The sequence below is a fragment of the Chiloscyllium plagiosum genome, chromosome 8 (assembly GCF_004010195.1).
Source record: "Chiloscyllium plagiosum isolate BGI_BamShark_2017 chromosome 8, ASM401019v2, whole genome shotgun sequence".
NCBI classification, from domain to species: domain Eukaryota; kingdom Metazoa; phylum Chordata; class Chondrichthyes; order Orectolobiformes; family Hemiscylliidae; genus Chiloscyllium; species Chiloscyllium plagiosum.
The window spans coordinates 106,089,625-106,110,011 of NC_057717.1; the positions used below are offsets into that span (position 1 = coordinate 106,089,625).

The 20,387-nt window shown below is 42.4% G+C and overlaps 1 protein-coding gene across 1 annotated transcript in view; it reads right to left on the reverse strand.

Moving 5' to 3' along the window:
- Positions 1–17,383, reverse strand: part of LOC122552390 — a 71,125-nt gene extending 53,742 nt beyond the window's left edge. Inside the window, exon 1 of the mRNA XM_043695140.1 lies at positions 17,191–17,383. Within this exon, the coding sequence (XP_043551075.1) occupies positions 17,191–17,207 (17 nt within the window). The 5' untranslated portion in view covers positions 17,208–17,383. The remainder of the gene's footprint in view (positions 1–17,190) is intronic.
- Between the last annotated feature and the right edge of the window lie 3,004 nt (positions 17,384–20,387).

The following is a 20,387-nucleotide window of genomic DNA, read 5'->3' on the forward strand; positions in this document are numbered from 1 at the left end:
TTGTGTACATGAACTTCAGACATATCTCAGAACATCCCACACACTTTTACACACTCTCACATACTTTCTCTTGCTCTGTCTCTCACACATACAAACTCTCACATTTGCAGACTGTCTCTCAGACACACTCACAGTCATGCAGACAATTTCTCTCTCTCTCTCACACACACAAAGACAGCCCTGACTGCCTGAGGTAGACAATCTGAAAATCAAGCCCCACTCATCACAGAGTCATGACAAAGTGAAAATTTGATTAAACCAATGATTTGCTAAATGTCACTTCACCTGATGAAAGGGCTACACTCCGAAAGGTTGTGATTTCAAATAAGCCTGTTGGACTATACCCTGGTGTCATGTGACTTCTGATTTTGTCCAACACCGGGACCTCCACATCAATCCTTTAATGATGACTGAAGATTATCGTTACATCAATTCTCATTCTGAAAGGTTATGGGTACATCGATTCTGAGTCTGGAAGGTTATGGTTACATTGATCCTCAGTCTGGAAGGTTATGGTTACATCGATTCTCAGTCAGTGTCATGGTTACATTGATTCTGAGTCTGAAAGGTTATGGTTACATCAATTCTCAGTCTGGAAGGTTATGGCTACGTCGATTCTCATCTGAAAGGTTATGGTTACATCAATTCTCAGTCTGGAAGGTTATGGTTACATCGATAGTCTGGAAGGCTATGGTTACATCAATTCTCATTCTGGAAGGTTATGGTTACATTGATTCTCAGTCTGGAAGGTTATGGTTACATCAATTCTCAGTCTGGAAGGTTATGGTTACATCAATTCTCAGTCTGGAAGGCTATGGTTACATGAATTCTCATCTGAAAGGTTATGGTTACATCAATTCTCAGTCTGGAAGGTTATGGCTACGTCGATTCTCATCTGAAAGGTTATGGTTACATCAATTCTCAGTCTGGAAGGTTATGGCTACGTCGATTCTCATCTGAAAGGTTATGGTTACATCAATTCTCAGTCTGGAAGGCTATGGTTACATCAATTCTCATTCTGGAAGGTTATGGTTACATTGATTCTCAGTCTGGAAGGTTATGGTTACATCAATTCTCAGTCTGGAAGGTTATGGTTACATCAATTCTCAGTCTGGAAGGTTATGGTTACATCAATTCTCAGTCTGGAAGGTTATGGTTACATCAATTCTCAGTCTGGAAGGTTATGGTTACATCAATTCTCAGTCTGGAAGGTTATGGTTACATCAATTCTCAGTCTGGAAGGTTATGGTTACATCAATTCTCAGTCTGGAAGGTTATGGTTACATCAATTCTCAGTCTGGAAGGTTACGGTTACAGCGATCCTCATCTGGAAGGTCATGGTTACATCAATTCTCATTCTGGAAGGTTACGGTTACATCAATTCTCAGTCTGGAAGGTTACGGTTACATCAATTCTCTGTCTGGAAGGTTATGGTTACATCGATTCTCAGTCTGGAAGGCTATGGTTACATCAATTCTCATTCTGGAAGGTTACGGTTACATAGATTCTCAGTCTGGAAGGTTATGGTTACATCGATTCTCAGTCTGGAAGGTTATGGTTACATCAATTCTCAGTCTGGAAGGTTCTGGTTACAGTGATTTTCAGTCTGGAAGGTTATAGTTATAGCGATTCTCAGTTTTTCATTCACTGGTTCAGCATTTTCCCTTCGAGATACTCTGAAGGTGTTTATTCGCTTTTCTTTTCATTAGTTGATTTGCAGATGGAATAGATTTAGTGTAAATAGTGGGGAGAACAGCTGCCTGGAGACTCTCTGTTACTTCCTGCACAGAAGGGAGAGCCTGATTTAGACGCATTCTCTTTGTTTATTGAGCATTCACCCTCGTTGTGGTCACCTGGCTAGGAATCATTCAAGTGGTTATATTATGCTGAACTCTCCTGTGTCCACAATAGTTGGTCCTGATTGAAAAACCAATAAAAAGACTGTCTTTGGGCAAAACTATCCAGAATACACATATGTGGTGCTATTCTATCCAGAATTGTCCCTCACTGTTTGTAGATACAACTCACAATTGTTCCAGTTACTCATTTTCAAAACATCTTCAACAGTTTCTTTGGTTTAAAATAGTATCTCTTCCTATTTTAGTCTACAGTCCAAAACAAAAGTAATCTTTACATGCTTCTGTATTTAGGAGACATGAGAGATCATGCCTTACAAATTTGTTACGAGTTTTTTGGTGAAGTGAGCAGAACATTTGATGAGGGCAGGGCAGTAAATGTAGTCTATATAGGTATCAATAAGGCCTTTAAGTTCCATGTGGTAGCTGCACCAGAAGGTTAGATCGCATGGAATCCAGGTCAAGCTGGCAAACTGGACACACAATTGATGAGATGGTAGGAGACAGAGAATAATAGTGGAATTGTCGGACTGGATGCCTGTGAGTGGAATACCTCAGCGGTCGATGCTGGGCCCATTACTGTTTGTTATTTATATAATTTATTTGGATAAGAAAGAACAAAGCATGATTAGTAAGTTTGCAGATGGCACTAAAATAGGCGGTATCGTGGACATTGAGGAAGGTTATCAGAAATTGCAGCAGGACCTTGATCATCTGGGGATGTGGGCCCAGAAATGGCAAATGGAGTTTAATATAGATAAGTGTGAGGTCTTGCATTTTGCAAAGTCAATTAAGGTAGAAGTTTCATGGTGAATGGTAGGGCCTTAAGGAGCGTATGGAACACTGGGATCTTGGCGTTCAGGTGCATGGCTCTCTGAAAGTGGAGTTACAGGTAGATGGGGCATTGAAGAAGGCTTTTGGCACACTGGCCTGCATCAGTCAGGGCACTGAGTATCAAAGTTGAGAAGTTATGTTGCAGTTATACAGGACATTGGTGAGGCAGCACTTGGAGTATTGTGTTCACTTTTGGTCACCTTGCTACAGGAAGGATGTCATTTAACTGAAAACAGTACAGAAGAAATTTACAAGTGTGTTGTCAGGACTCAACAATCTGAGTTATAGGGAGCGGTTGGACAAGCGAGGTCTTTTTCCTTTACAGCGTAGGAGACCGAGGGGGGGGATCTTATTGAAGTGTATAAGATCATGAGAGGCATGGATTGGGTGAATGCACTCAGTCTTTTTCGCAGGGTTGGGGAATCATGGACTAGAGGAAATCAGTTTAAGGTTAGAGGGGAAAAAATAAAAGGGAACCTGATGGGCAAACTTTTTTACACAGAGGGTGGTACACATATGGAATGAGCTGCCGACAGAAGTGGTTGAGGCAGGTACATTGACAACACTTAAAAGGCATTTGGACAAATACATGGATAGGAAAGGTTTAGAAGGATATGGGGCCAAGTGCAGGGCGTCACTGCCAGTCCGAGAGGTGGTCAGGTCTGCCAATCAGAAATTGCCATGGAGGCAGAGCCGAGGAGTCAGACAGCACACAGAGCCATGGTAATAGGGGACTCCATAGTGAGAGGAACTGAAAAGGGTTTCTGCGGCAACAGGTGGGATTTGAGGATGGTGTGTTGCCTTCCTGGTGCCAGGATTAAGGACATCGCAGAAAGAGTGCAGGAAATCCTCAAAGGCGAAGGCGAAGAGCCAGACGTGGTGATGCATGTCAGCACAAATGACGTCGGGAAGAAGAGGAGGGACATTCTACAGCGGAACTTCGGAGAACTCGGAAGAAAGCTGAAAAGCAGGACATCCAGGGTGGTTATCTCCAGTTTGCTTCCAGTTCCTCGGGCTGGAGAGGACAGGAACAGGAAGATAATGGACTTGAATGTGTGGCTGGGGAACTGGTGCAGGAAGCAAGGATTTAAATTCTTGGATCACTGGGATATGTTTAGCGGTAAGGATAAATTATACAAGAGGGATGGGTTGCACCTTAATAGGTGGGGGACCAACATTCTGGCAGATAGGTTTGCCACTGCAACACAGCTGCGTTTTAAACTAAATAGCTGGGGGGAGGGGACAAACTGGAAGTTTAAGAAGGAAGTTCACGAAGCATTAGAAATAAGGTGGATGAGCTTGAGGCTCACTTGGAAATTGGCAGTTACGATGTTGTGGGGATAACGGAGACGTGGCTTCAAGTGGACAGGACCTGGGAAATGAATATTCAAGGCTATACGTGCTATCGTAAGGACAGACTGACTGGCAGAGGGGGTGGGGTGGCCCTGTTGGTAAGGAATGATATTCAGTCCCTTGCGTGGGGGGACCTAGAATCAGGGGATGCCGAGTCAGTAAGGATAGAGCTGAGAAATTCTAACGGCAGAAAGACCCTAATGGGAGTTATCTACAGGCCCCCAAATAGTAGCCTGGATGTAGTGTGTAAGTTGAAGGAGCTGAAATTGGCCTGTTGGAAAGATATTACTACAACATGCAGGTAGACTGGGAGAATCAGGATGGTACTGGACCCTAAGAAAGAGACTTTGTGGAGTGCCTCCGAGATGGATTCTTAGAACAGCTGGTACTGGAGCCTACCAGGGAGAAGGCAATTCTGGATCTGGTGTTGTGCAACGAACCGGATTTGATCAGGGACCTCGAAGTAAAGGAGCCATTAGGAGGTCGTGACCACAATACAATAAGCTTTAATCTGCAGTTTGAAAGGGAGAGGGTGGAATCGGAAGTGACAATATTTCAATTGAATAAGGAGAACTGTGGAGCTATGAGGGAGGAGCTGGCCAAAGTTCAATGGTGCAATACCCAAGCAGGGATGGTGATGGAACAATAATGGCAGGGATTTCTGGGTAAATTGCAGAAGGTGCAGGATCAGTTCATTCCAAAAAGGAAGAAAGATCCTAAGGGGAGGCAGGGGTGGCTATGGCTGGACGAGGGAAGTTAAGGACCATATAAAGACAAAAGGGAAAAAGTATAACATAGCAAAGATGAGTGGGAAATCGGAGGATGTTTTTAAAGAACAACAGAGGATAACTAAAAAGGAAATACGCAAAGAAAAAATAAGGTACGAAGGTAAACTGGCCAGAAATATAAAGGAGGATAGTAAAGGCTTTTTTAGGTATGTGAAAGGGAAAAAAATAGTTAAGACTAAAATTGGGCCCTTGAAGACAGAAACAGGTGAATTTATTACGGTGAACAAAGAAATGGCAGAAGACTTGAATTGGTATTTTAGATCTGTCTTCACTGAGGAAGACACGAGCAATCTCCCAGATGTAATAGTGGCTGAAGGACCTGAACTGAAGGGAGTTTATATTAGGCAGGAATTGGTGTTGGAGAGACTGTTAGGTCTGAAGGCTGATACGTCCCTGGGACCTGATGGTCTACATCCCAGGGTACTGAAGGAGGTGGCTCAAGAAATCGTGGATACATTGGTGATCATTTTCCAATGTTCTATAGATTCAGGATCAGTTCCTGCAGATTGGAGGGTGGCTAATGTTGTCCCACTTTTTAGGAAAGAAGGGAGAGAGAAAACAGAGAATTATAGACCAGTTAGTCTGAGCTAAATGGTGGGAAAAATGCTGGAGTCAATTATAAAGGATGAAATTACGACACATCTGGATAACAGTAACAGGATAGGTCAGAGTCAGCATGGATTTATGAAGGGGAAATCATGCTTGACTAATCTTCTGGAATTTTTTGAGGATGTAACTCTGAAGATGGACAAGGGAGATCCAGTGGATGTAGTATACCTGGACTTTCAGAAAGCTTTTGATAAAGTCCCACATAGGAGGTTAGTGTGCAAAATTAGGGCATATGGTATTAGGGGCAAAATACTGACATGGATTGAAAATTGGTTGGCTGACAGGAAACAAAGAATAGTGATAAATGGCTCCCTTTCGGAATGGCAGGCGGTGACCAGTGGGGGACTGCAAGGATCAGTGCTAGGACTGCAACCTTTTACAATGTACATTAATGATATAGATGAAAGTATTAAAAGTAATATTAGCAAATTTGCTGATGACACAAAGCTGGGTGGCAGGGTGAAATGTGAGGAGGATGTTAGGAGATTACAGGGTGACCTGGATAGGCTAGGAGAGTGGACAGATGCATGGCAGATGCAGTTTAATGTGGATAAATGTGTGGTTATCCACTTTGGTGGCAAGAACAGAAAGGCAGATTACTACCTAAATGGAGTCAAGTTAGTTAAAGGGGCAGTACAGAGAGATCTAGGTGTTCTTGTACAGCAGTCAATGAAAGCAAGTATGCAGGTACAACAGGCAGTGAAGAAAGGTAATGGCATGGTGGCCTTCATAACAAGAGGAATTTTGAGTATAGAAGCAAAGAGGTCCTTGTGCAGCTGTACAGAGTCCTGGTGGGACCGCACCTGGAATATTGTGTGCAATTTTGGTCTCCAAATTTGAGTAAAGACATTCTTGGCTATTGATGGAGTGCAGTGTAGGTTCACGAGGTCAATTCCCAGAATGGTGGGACTATCTTACGCTGAAAGATTGGAGCATCTGGGCTTGTATACCCTTGAGTTTGGAACGCTGAGAGGGGATCTGATTGAGACGTATAAGATTATTAAAGGATTGGACACTCTGGAGGCAGGAAGCATGTTTCCGCTGATGGGTGAGTGCCGAACCAGAGGACACAGTTTAAAAATAAGGGTAGGCCACTTAGAACAGAGTTGAGGAGAAACTTCTTCACCCAGAGAGTGGTGGGTGTTTGAAATGCTCTGCCCCAGAAGGCTGTGGAGGCCAAGTCTCTGGATACTTTCAAGAAAGAGTTGGATAGAGCTCTCAAGGATAGTGGAATCAAGGGTTATGGGGATAAGGCAGGAACAGGATACTGATTGAGGATGATCAGCCATGATCATAATGAATGGTGGTGCTGGCTTGAAGGGCAGAATGGCCTACTCCTGCACCTATTGTCTATTGTCTATTGAAATGGGATTAGCGTGGACCGACATTTTGGTCAGCTTGGACCAGTTTGAGCCAAAGGGCCTGTCTCTGTGCTGTAAGACTCTATGACTATGACTCTGCAATACATTATTCCAAAAATGTGTGCTGTCACACTGACTTTCACATGTGGAAGACACTGCTGTACATGGACCTCAGAGCTATTCTTTCTCAAAGAGTCTCCACTTCCTCATCAGAGCTCCATTTGTAATAGGTGAAAGTGAGGATTGCAGATGCTGAAATTCAGAGTTAAGAGTGTGGTGCTGGAAAAGCACAGCAGGAGCTCCTGATGAAGGCCTTATGCCCAAAACGTCAATTCGCCTGCTCCTCGGATGCTGCCTGACCTTCTGTGCTTTTCCATCACCACACTTTCAATTCCATTTTTAATAGCACTCTAGAACTTCATTAGCTTTAGCATCAGTATGAGCTATCCGTGCTAACTTAAAATGTAACTCCAGATCTCAGACTCAGTTAATGAAGAACACTTTCACTGCTGAACACTTCCTTTGAATTATCTCCATCTCTCAGGATGGTTGTGGCTTCTCTAATTTCCACTTGTGTTATTACTGTGAGCTCTGGTGATGGACTTTCTTTAATAATTGCTCTGGTCACTACAACAATAGTCAAATACCTGGAACCTGTTCCTGTAACTGTTCTGTCTCTTTAACCTCAGACTTTCCATGATAATGAGTGGAGCTACATCCTTTGCCTAGTCAAATAATTACCATGGAACAAGTCAACTCTGTCCATGAATGGTTTTTTAACAACTCTGCACAAATTGCACTGATTTATACAATGGAACTAGAACTTACTCTCCACTTTGACTTTCCTTTCACTGTCTCAAGGAAAAAGTATATCCTTCTCCACCAAAGCCATTTCAGCAGCCTCTGTCTCCCTTAGTACAGTTACAGGTTTGGTTATATTGTTTTGACAAAAAATCTTTATTTTTTTTTTTACTTTATTCATTCCTCCTGTACTCACAGCAGTATTTACTTCCAGTGTTATGCTGTAACCAAAGCTACAGTTTAATCGATGGTATTTTCCTTTTGAGTTCTCTTTCTGGACTCACTCTTGTGAACCCCAGTAAGTCTCATGGGCTGTTAGCGTTCTGAAGTAAAGAATCCCAATTTATTAAAATTGAATTAACACTTACGCCTTCAATTTTTACCTCCACACTTCATTTCCATAAGACAATAAGACACAGGAGCAGAATTAGGTCATTCAGCCCATCGGGACTGCTCTGCCATTTGATCATGGGTGATCTGTTTCTCAACCCCATCCTCCTGCCTCCTACCTGTAACCTTTGATCCCCTGACCAATCAACAGCCTATCTAACTCTGACTTCAATACACTCAATGGCGTTGGCCTCCACAAACCTCTGCGGCAAAAGCTGCACAGATTAACTACCCCCTGGTTGAAGAAATTCTTCCTCATCTCTTCTCTAAAGAGTCATTCCTTTTCACTCTGAGGTTGTTCCCTCAGGTCCTAGTCGCTCCTACTAGTGGAAATATCTTCTCCAAATCCACTATACTGAGGCCTCTCAGTATTTTGATCTGGTCTTTCTGACCTGAGGAGGACCTCTTGGCCATACCCAACTGTCCTTTCTTTACCGTGGGGTATTTGCCTTCCTTTCACTTTCCCATCCTCTGTCCTTCTCAAGTTTAGGGGGTGACAGAAGAAAACAAGTCTCGTTTTACATATCGGATCATAATCATCAGCCATTACTGCTGCCTCTTTAGCAGCTGCAATTCTTCAGCCTTCAGCATGGCTTCTTATTAAAAAAGCTAGCGAGTTCTAAATTCTTCCAAGAGAAGGGTCTTTCTGAGAGCTTTAAACGTGGTTACAACTCCTGATGCTCATATCTAACTGTCAATATTGCTTGTTTAATCCTTTCAAATTCAATGTAAATTTCCTTAAATTTCCAAGCTTTTGCCTGTATGCTCCTGGTACTAATTCACATGCATCCAGAATACCATCATAATCCTTAAGAACCCACTCTCATAATGCAGCATACCTTCCCTGTGGTCCTCTATATGTCAGTTTGCTCTGTGTGGGCAATACCTAGTTTAATCTGGTTTGCCTTTTCTCAAATGCCTCCATATTCTTTTCCTCAAATCTTGGTAGGGCCTTTACAAACTGAAACATTTCCTTACTGGACTCTAAGATTATGATAGGAATTTCCCTATAACTTTGGCTTCAGGGGACTCCTTTCTTAACTACTTCATTCTAACAGATTTATTTGAAATCAAAAGCTTTTGGAGAGCTGCTCTCTGTCAGGTGCAGTGTGCCAAAAACTTGTGATTACAAATAAACCTGTTGGACTATAACCTGGTGCCATGTGACTTCTGACTTTGTCTACCCCAGTCCAACACCGGCATCTCCACATCATGCTTCATTCTCAGCTTTGACTCCTTTTTTTCTCCCCTGCATCTCTAGTTCCATCCTTCTCATTTCAATTCCATCTTGCTTTCCTTATCTTTCTCAGCCATCTCTAGCATCTTAATTTCTTTTTCCATTTCAAGTGACATTAATACTTCGACATATTTAAACTGATTCCAATATGAACAGACTCTCATGTCTCACTATATGGAATATATCACTCCAACATCTCTATTAAGTCCAAATTCTGTGCTAGTCCTTCAATTATTTCTAATATCTTAGCCCTTGTGAATTGTGGTTGCTTTTAAATTCATCAGAGGCAGCTTTGCCACTTCTCTTTTAGCAGCTTCTAGTGCCACCTTTTTGTCTGTATAAATCTGGTGTTCAATCTTTTAACCATTATCACTTACTCTAACTCTACATCCAATCTTACATTGTCTTTGTTACAAAATCCGGGATGTGCCTCCAAACAATGTCACATCTCCCTGAGATAGTGAGCTGGAAATCAAGCTCCAGTATTCCTGTCACTGTTACAAATGTAACCATTTGATTAAACCACCAATTGGCCAATTTTACATAACTCTCTCATTCAGGTTAAAAGAAAACACACATCGTTTCTTTTCCCTCAATAACAGGAAAACAACTATGTATTATAATTAAACTATGTTTAATTGGGTGTACATGAACTTGACAATGACTCTGAATTCGTGAGTCTGAGAAGATTTGTAGCTCAGGTTGAGGTTCTGGATGTAAGTTTGCTCGCTGAGCTGGAAGGTTTGTTTTCAGACGTTTCATCACCATACTAGGTAACATCATCAGTGAGCCTCCGAATGAAGCACTGGTGGCATGGCCCACTTTTTATTTGTGTGTTTAGGTTTCCTTAGGTTGGTGATGTCATTTCCTGTGGTGATGTCATTTCCTGTTCTTTTTCTCAGGGGGTGGCCATGGGATCCAAATTGATGTGTTTGTTGATAGAGTTCCGGTTGGAATGCCAGGCTTCTAGGAATTCTCTGTATGGTTTGCCTGAGGATGGATGTGTTGTCATAGTCAAACTGGTGTCCTTCCTCATCTGTATGTAAAAATACTAGTGAGAGTGGGTTATGTCTTTTTGTGGCTAGTTGATGGTCATGTATCCTGGTGGCTAGTTTTCTGCCTGTTTGTCCAATGTAGTGCTTGTTACAGTGCTTGCAAGATATTTTGTAAATGACATTAGTTTTGCTTGCTGTCTGTATGGGGTCTTTCAAGTTTATTAGCTGCTGTTTTAGTGTGTTGGTGGGTTTGTGGGCTACCATGATGCCAAGGGGTCTGAGTAGTCTGGCAGTCATTTCCGAGATGTCTTTGATGTAGGGGAGAGTCGCGTTTTGTCTGCGTGTTTAGGTTTGTTGCTGAGAAATCAATGGACTGTGTTCATTGGGTACCTGTTCCTTTTGAATATGCTGTACAGGTGATTTTCCTCTGCTCTTCGTAGTTCCTCTCTGCTGCAGTATGTGGTGGCTTGTTGAAATAATGTTCTAATGCAGCTTCATTTGTGGATTATGATTGTGAGGATGATTGCTTCTGTAGTTCAGTATTTGGTCCGTATGTGTTGTTTTCCTCTAGATGCTAGTTTGAAGATCCCCATTGGCTGTTTGCTGTACTTTAACATCTAGGAATGGCAGTTTGTTGTGATTTTCCTCCTCTTTTGTGAACTTTATGCCAGTAAGGGTATTATTGATGGTCTTGAAGGCTTCCTCTAATTTGTTTCGTTTAGTGCTGACGAAGGTGTCATCCTTGTAGCGGACCCAAAGTTTGGGCTGGATGGTTGGCAGAGCTGTTTGTTCGAGTCTCTGCATTACTGCCTCTGCTAAGAACTTGACTGTGAATGTGAAAACATATGTGTGTGTGTGTGTTTGTGTGTGTGAGCGAGTGAATGACTGACTGAGTGAGAGTGTGTGTTAATATGAGTGTTCGTATGTTTCTAGCACCAAGTAGATCACCAGCGAGTACTCCTCCTTAAGGCTCAGCCGTATGGATCAGCAACTTCAGAATCTCTCATTCCTGCACTGAAATATATTTCTCCCCTACATCCAGCACCAGCTGGTAAAGCGGTTAATATACCCACAAACTCCATTGTGGCTGGCTATCGTTGCCCTCAGGATCGTGCTGATAAAGCCTATAGCAACCGAAGACATGTTTTTCTTATTCTCTCCTTTTCAGCTTTACAGCTTCCATTCTTCACAAACTCACTACAACAAGATAGATTTGTATAGTGCCGTTGAGGTAGTGAAACATCCCAAGGTGCTTCCCAACAGTATTATAAAACAAAGCATGATACTGAGCCATATAAGGAGATTATGAGGTCAGATGATCAAAAGCTTGCTTAAAGAGGTATGTATTACAGGGTAAGCAAAATAAAAGGCATACAGATTTAGGGCAGGAATTTCGGCAGCAGAAATTCGACTTGCTTGCATCCATCTAAAATTATATACTGACCTTTGGTCAAGTGAGGTTCTTCCTTCAAGCAAACATTCTATTCCTGCCTTGCTTACAAACATTCCAAGGAATGGGGGCGGCTATTTGTCAGAAAGCAGACGTTGGATAATCTGCCAAAACTTTCCTCTTCTCACCTAGCACTGTTGTTAAATAAGCATCACTCCTACATGTCCCATTGGCTGACTGAGTAAAGCTTAGAAAATGAACCTGAAGGTGTTAACTTCTTGCTGGAAGGAAGGAAGAGGGGACAGCTGCTCATTACTAAATCAGCCCAATCTTCATTCAATGGGGATGTGGTAGGTTGGGTTTAAAGTGAAACCTAATCCTGTTCTCATCTGACTACTATGCACCTTCCAACTGTCCATAATTAGCATCTGTCCATGAAGGCTGGTAGACATCTCTCTCTGTTATAGTGATACATAGCTTATAGCTTGAGGGGAATCATTCCACGTCAACCATAGCTGAGCAGGAATTTCCCTTCAGGGATGACCTGGTATCAGATCTGAAATCATTCTTTTTCTTACAGTGAGAGCCAATCACCCCAAGTCAGGCAAGATTAGATGAATCAACACTTGAAATAAACCAGTACTCTGGTGTTCTGTGTGGTTAATTACTTGCTAGCTAATCCACCAGGTCTTTCCTCATTTAGTAATTGTCCAGAAGGTGAAGAAACATCCAGCTCCCCTTCCTCTGTCATCCTTGTTGGCGGAGTAAGGGAAGGCTACAAAAGACTCAACCTCCTGTTGCCCATCGAAAACCTAGAGTCCGTCCTTGTCACAATGGCACTAGAGAGTGTGTTAATATAGCAGTTAAACTCCTGTCACTGTGATTGCTGTATTACTGACATAATAAAAAAACTGGGTGAATTGATTGTATAAGAAGGCAGATACAACATCTACAATGAGAAGGCTTCTCATGCCACCACATTAACACTGAGTGGATAGAACAGAATAGAAATTTATTGTCACATGAAGGGTTCCTGACTCAATATGTATATAGGCCAAGTAGAGGGGAGGCCATATTGGATTTGGTGCTTGGCAACAAACCATGGCAGGTATCAGATTTCTCGATGGGAGAGCATTTTGGTGATAGTGATCACAACTCCCTGACCTTTACAATACTTACGGAGAGGGATAGGAGCAGACAGTATGGGAAAGTATTTAATTGGGGGAGAAGCAATTACAATCCTATTAGGCAGGAACTGGGGCGGCTAAATTGGGAACAGATGTTCTCGGGGAAATGCACGACAGAAATGTGGAGGTTTTGGATGTAGGTCTGCTCGCTGAGCTGGAAGGTTCATTTCCAGACGTTTCATTACCCTACTAGGTAACATCTTCAGTGGGCCTCAGGTGAAGCAATGCTGAAAATTCCTGCTTTCTATTTATATGTTTGGGTTTCTTTGGGTTGGTGATGTCATTTCCTGTAGTGATGTTATTTCCTATGGTGAAGTCACTTCCTGTTCCTTTTCTCAGGGGTTGGTAGATAGGGTCTAACTCGATGTGTTTGTTGATAGAGTTCTGGTTAGAATGCCATGCTTCTAGGAATTCTCGTGCGTGTCTTTGTTTGGCTTGTCCTAGGATGGATGTGTTGTCCCAGATGAAGTGGTGTCTTTCCTCATCCATATGTGAGGATACTAGTGAGAGAGGGTCATATCTTTTTATGGCTAGTTGGTGTTTACGTAAGCTGGTGGCTAGTTCTCTGCCTGTTTGTCCAATGTAGTGCTTGTTACAGTTCTTGCAAGGTATTTTGTAAATGACGTTAGTTTTGCTTGTTGTCAGTATAGGGTCTTTCAAGTTCATTAGCTGCTGTTTTAGTGTGTTGGTGGGTTTCCTGGGCATTGTGGAGGTTGTTTAGGGAGCACTTGCTGATGGTGCTGGACAGGTTTGTCCCACTGAGGCAAGGAAGGGATGGCAGGGTGAAAGAATCTTGGATGACATGAGATGTGGAACACCTAGTCAAGAGGAAAAAAGAAGCTGACTTAAGATTGAGGAGGCAGGGATCAGATAGGGCTTTAGAGGTTTACAAGGTAGCCAGGAAGGAACTGAAGAATGGATTTAAGAGAGCTGGAAGGGGGCATGAAAAAGCCTTAGTAGGTTGGATTAAGGAAAACTCCAAGGCCAATCAGGGATAGGCCAAGGGTAGGGCCAATCAGGGATAGAGGAGGGAACTTGTGTCTGGAGTCAGTGGAGGTAAGAGAGGTCCTTAATGAATACTTTGCTTCAGTATCCACTAGTGCGAGGGACCTTGACGTCTATGAGGACAGCATAAAACAGACTGATATGCACAAACAGGTTGATCTTCAGAAGGAGGATGTGCTGAAAACTTTGAAAAACGTAAGGATAGATACTTCCCCTGGGCCAGACAGGATATACCTAAGGTTACTACAGGAAGGGAGGGAAGTGATTGCTGCGCCTTTGGCGATGATCTTTGTGTCTTCACCCTCAGAAGACTGGAGGGTGGGAAATGCTATTCCCTTGTTCAAGAAAGGAAATAGGGATAATCCTGGGAATTAGAGGCCAGTCAGTCTTATATCAACGGTGTGCAAATTATTGGAGAGGATCTTGAGAGACAGGATTTATGATTATTTGGAAAACCATAGTTTGATTAGAAATAGTCAGCATGGCTTTGAGAGGGGCAGGTCATGTCTCACAAACCTTATTGAATTCTTTGAGGATGTGACAAAACACAATGATGAAGGTAGAAGAGTGAATGTGGTGTACATGGATTTTAGCAAGGCATTTGATAAGGTTCCCCATGGTAGGCTCATTCATAAAGTCAGGAGGCAAGGGATACAGGGAAATCTGGCTGTCTGGACACAGAATTGGCTGGCCCATAGAAGACAGAGGGTAGTAGGTGATGGAAAGTATTCAGACTGGAGTTTGGTGACCAGTGGTGCTCCACAGGGATCAGTTCTAGGACCTTTCTCTTTTTGATTTTTATAAATAATTTGAATGAGGGAGTGGAAGGGTGGGTTAGTAAGTTTGCTGATGACGTGAAGGTTGGTGGAGTGGTGGGTAGTGTGGAGATCTGTTGTAAGTTGCAACAGGACATTGACAGGATGCAGAACTGGGCTGATAGGTGGCAGATGGAGTTCAAACTGGAAAAATGTGAAGTGATTCACCTTGGATGGTCAAATGTGAATGCAGATTACAGGGTTAAAGGCAGGATTGTTGGCAGTGTAAAGGAACAGAGGTATCTTGGGGTCCATGTCCATAGATCCCTCAAAGTTGCCACTCAAGTTGATAGAGTTGTTAAGAAAGCATATGGTGTGTTGATTTTCACTCACAGGGGGATTGAGTTAACAGCAATGAGGTTATACTGCAGCTCTATACAGCCCTGGTTAGACCACACTTGGAATATTGTATTCAGTTCTCGTCGCCTCATTATAGGAAGGATGTGGAAGCTTTATAGAGGGTGCAGAGGAGATTTACCACGATGCTACCTGGACTGGAGGGCAAGTCTTCTGAAGAAAGGTTGAGGGAGCTAGGGCATTTCTCATTGGAGCGAAGAAAGATGAGAGGTGACTTGAAAGAGTTGTACAAGATGATGAGATAGATAGAGTGAACAGCAGAAATGGCTGTCACTTGGGGGTGTAATTTTAAGGTGATTGGAGGAAGGTTTAGGGGAGATGTCAGAGGTCAGTTATTTATAAAGAGAGTGGTGGGAGTGCATGAAATGCACTGCCAGTAGTGATAGTAGAGTCAGATACATCTAAGTGACTCTTGGATAGGCACATGGAAGGTAGTACAATGAAAGGGTATGTAGGTTAGTTGATCTTAGATTAGGATAAAAGGTCGGCATAACATTGAGGGCCGATGGGTCAGTGCTGTGCTGCACTGTTCTATGTTCTATATGTACTTTTATTTGAAATATACAGTGAAACGTTTTATAAGTCACCACACCACGGCACTTATATTAATGACAGAAGTTATATATAATAAATTGGTAAATTCACACAAATCTCAAGGACAACAAACAATATGGAGATGGACAGGGTGCTTGAGTCCTGGATGGACAGGAGGAGGGAGTATTTGATCGCTTTGTTGTAATGTGTAATTGTATTGTGCACCATGTCTTTTAGCTCTTAATGTAACTGTTTTGTTTGCTTAGTTTAGTGTTGTTACTCAACACTAGTTGTGAGCTGCAGTACTGTACCAAAACTGGTAACTCTGTTTTTAGAAACAACGTTGAAAGAAACACTGAAACCATAACTCAACAGAAAGGAAGTATGATCAATATGAAGGAAGAAGGTGGGGAGATGGATCACTTCTGAAGCCAGCTTAAGCTAAGTCCTAGTGTTAAACCTGTATGATAATAATGACCCACAACAAGGGGGAAGTGGGGATCAATCTGAAAAAATATTTGTGGAATGGGGCATAAATAGACTAACCAAATCTAATGAGAAACAGTGAGGTTTGCCCTTTATGAAGTAGGAACCATTCAGGGATCACACTCTGGCCTGGGGGGAGGAGGCCAGACTAGAAGAGACTTGTCTTCAGATTGATCTAATCTGCTCATGATAGTTGATAGTTGCTAATGAGTGGAACAAATGCACCATCTGAAATAGAACAGGCATTATTAAGGAACAAGATAATGGAAAATGAAGAAGGATCACTGAACCCAAAACTCAACTCTGCTTTCTCTCCATAGATGCTGCCAGACCTACTGTGTTTTTCCTTTCGATTTTTGTTTCTGATTTCCGCAGTTCTTCAATGGTTTTTTGGTTCAGTATAAGGGAAAACTTCTCTATGTTTCTGTTTCCTCTGTTCAGAATCTTTTATTTTCAACCTTTGGAGATTTAGCTGGCTTTTACTGGAGTAATATGACAAATCTCGAGATTATACACAGCAGATAGACTGTGCACAAACAGCACCATCGATCTTGGATGGAATAGCTTCTTACAAACTACTCTGTTGAGTGAGTTTAACATCTGCTGTCTGTGCTACTTCAAAGCTTACTACTTCTGAGAATGACGGTTTTGTTGTTTGAAAAAAAAGCTGTCAGTTTTTTTAGTGTAATCTGTATTGTACATAGAAAATATGATAAATTAAGGGTGCACAACAAGATGGCAGCAAGAATGATCTGCATCTATCAGTTCACAAACCTTCACAGAAGGTACGAATCTCACACCAACTTCCTTTTCAAGCAACCATTTTGTCATATTCAATTTCTTGTACAGACTTAATCTCAGGTGTACAGACATTACCATCTCCCAATCCTTGCTCAGCAATTACATTTGTTGGCAAAGGCTAAAGCATGAGCTTAGAAATATAAAAAAAAACTTTAAAAAATTATTACTTAAATGTACGTCAACAATACAAAACTACCTGTTAACTCAAGCATCAGCTAAACTGTGGTTTCAGCTCCTTCCTTTCAAACTCTCTACTTGTCTTCAAACACCTAACTGTCACTTCAGCACCAGCTGAGTAGAACAAATTTAGAGAAGGAAAGCATTCATCAGGCAAATTTTAAAAAATATATCACAGTCCTGTAATCGCATTGGAATTGATTGAGTCTCTTACTTGATTCTGGATCCCATGTTGTCTACATGATCAGTCTTCCCAGCTGCAAAGAATCCTGGGCTGGATATGGATAAATCATAGAGTTAGGAAGTGGTGGGGATTGTGGGGAAATGGGGGAGGGGAGGGGGGTGTAAGGGGTGATGGGGTGTCTAGTATTGGATCTAACAGTTTTCTGCCAGCATATAATGCTGCAATCCTTCCGTTACGCTATAGGAAGTACGATGTGTGACGTGCCACTCAGAGCACAGTCACTCTATAGTGAGACTGCAAGCTCAGTCCACAAGCTGAGATGTAGATTTCTGCGGGGAGAAAGTGAGGACTGCAGATGCTGGAGATCAGAGCTAAAAATGTGTTGCTGGAAAAGCGCAGCAGGTCAGGCAGCATCCAAGGAGCAGGAGAATCGACGTTTCGGGCATAAGCTCTTCTTCAGGAATCATGTAGATTTCTGCACCATAATCTCTCTCTACAACAGTCTTCAATATATTCCAATTTTAACAATCATAAAGATATGATAGTGTATGTGATATGGAAATGTAAACATGTCCTGAAGAATTTCAAAGTAGGATCACTGCCCAACAGGGGAATGAAAGAAGACGTGAAATCCATCACAGAATTAAAGTTTCAAGTCAGTCGCACTTTCAGTGGTACAAGTTCAAAAACAAAAGCCAGTCATTTCCTCTTGATTCCTTTTAACCTGGTGCACAGAGGTTTAAAAATTCATCCTCCCTTTCACTAAATTCACTGAAATCAAATAGTCATCTATTGAGGGGAATGACCAGCAATTCAGAAAGGATCAGATCTATTTCTATCAGGCACCACCTTAAGAGCAGCATGCTGTGAAGTAGGAAACTGGACACCTTTCCACCAGTAATGCCACCGGATAAGTGAGTAGACGCAGGAATAAGAACAAAATATTTTGCTTTTGTAAAAGGAGGAATGGTGCTGTAACCTGAAGATTCGAAGGAACAAATTTGGAATCTTTCATTAATTTGATTGTGGGCATTTTTGTAAAGGTCGGAAAGGGGATTGTTTGACCTTCTCTCCTCTAGTTCTCCTCGACAGGGTAAACTTGGGAAGAACGTTCCTCCAACTGGAGAGTCTAAAACCAGGGGTCACAGTTTAAAGATGTACGGTAAGCCATTTGAGACTGAGATAAGGAGAAATTTCTTCAGCCAGAGAATGGCGAGAATGCTCTGCCACAGAAAGTGGTTGACATTTAATGTTTTCAAGATGGAGTTAGATATAGTTTTTTGGGCCAAAGGAATAAAGGGTACCGGGCAAAAGTGGGACGAGGGGACTGAGTTGGATGAATAGAGGAGCAGGCTCGAAGGGCTGAATGGCCCACACCTGCCCCTACTTTCTATTTTTCTGTGTGAAAGTAATGACATATTTCTGAGATATGATTCCACAGGGACCCAGCCTCTGGTGGCATTCAAGACAGCAGTGACATAATAGGCAGTATCTGGGCTCCTTTGCCTGGGGTTCATCCACTCTGTCCACTTTTCTTTTTTTCCTTTTCTTTTTCACTCTTTATTTGTGCTTCTACTTACCTGCGATAGAGAGCTCAGTCATGGCGGTACTGGTGGTGACAGCATTGACTAAGAAGGCAGCTTCATTGGGGTCCACAGCGTGTTGGTGGCTGGTAAGCTAGGAGTGGGACTCTCGCAGCAGCATTGAGGAGGTGAGCACAGAACCCATATCGGCTGCTACATCAGCAGAGGCAAAAAAACTGCAGATGTTGGAATCCAAAGTAGACAGGCAGGAGGCTGGAAGAACACAGCAAGACAGGCATCATCTGGAATTCTGAAGAAGGGTTACACCCAAAACATTGACTTCTACACCTCCAGATGCTGCCTGGCTTGCTGTGTTCTTCCAGCCTGCTGCCTGTCTACATCAGCAGAGGCGACATCGGTGAGGTAGGGCCAGCAGCGAAAAATGGCGCCTGAGGAACGGTGACTTCAAAGACAGCTGGCTATGTCCTTTTATATTTTAAATTATTCTTTAACTATTCAAAATGGCACCAGAATCATGGCGATAGTGGAAACTTTTCCCTGTATTTTGTGGTATTTTTCACTGTAAAATACATGTTACAATAAAATCATTTATACATTCTTCCAGGATCTCACCTTAGTGGGTCATCTGTATGTACAGACATCAATGTGAGAAGGCCGTTAGATCATGGGAAACTAGCAGGTCAGCTTAATGTTGTCCACAAACTCAAAGCTCAGACGAAAGTGGTACTGGATTGCAATCAGGCTGGGGGCGATACAGCAATATTCTCCACTTGCCTGGATGGGTGCAGCTCCTACAACATTCAAGAAGCTTAACACCATCCAGGACAAAGCAGTAGCTGGATTGGCATCACATCCACAAACACCTAATCCCTTCACCACCGATTCAATAGCAGCATCTACAAGATGCATTACAGTAATTCACCAAGTACCTTCCAAACCGACAGCCAATTACATCTTGAAGGACGAGTATATGAAACAAGAACAGTAGTAGGTCATTCAGTCCTTTGAGTCTGCTCCACCAATCATTTAACTCAGTCCCCTATTCCTCCTTTCTCCCCACTTGATACCTTTAGCTCTAAGAAGTATATCTAACTCCTTTTTGGCATCATTCAATGTTTTGGCCTCAACTATTTCCTGTGGCCGGGAATTCCACAGGTTCACGCCTCTGTGGGTGAAGACATTTCTCCTCATCTCAGATTTAAATGGCCTACACCATATCCTTAGATTTGTACCTATCATCACAGTAGAAAGCTCAAGTTGCATACGCAAAATACAGGGTAAATCTCGGTGATGAAAACAAGTAAAAATTAATATCAGTAAAATAAAAGTATTGGGGAAACCTACAACACAACAAACCACTGGAGCTGTTTGTCTACATCCTCGGATTCTAAAAGAGATATATGGGAACACCGGCCCTCTGAGCCACTCACTATTCTGATTTGGAAATATATTGCCATTTCTTTCGTGTCACTAGGTCAAAATCCTGGAATTCCCTCCCTAACGGTCTTTAAGGCCTACCTACAACATATGGACTGCAACGGTTCAAGAAGACAGCTCACTACCATCTTCTCAAGGGCAGCTAGGATTGGGCGATCAATGCTGGCCCAGCCAGCGAGGTGCACATCGTGTTCTCTAACTGCGGGCACTGAGGAATGTGAACATCACTGGCAATGCTAACATGTA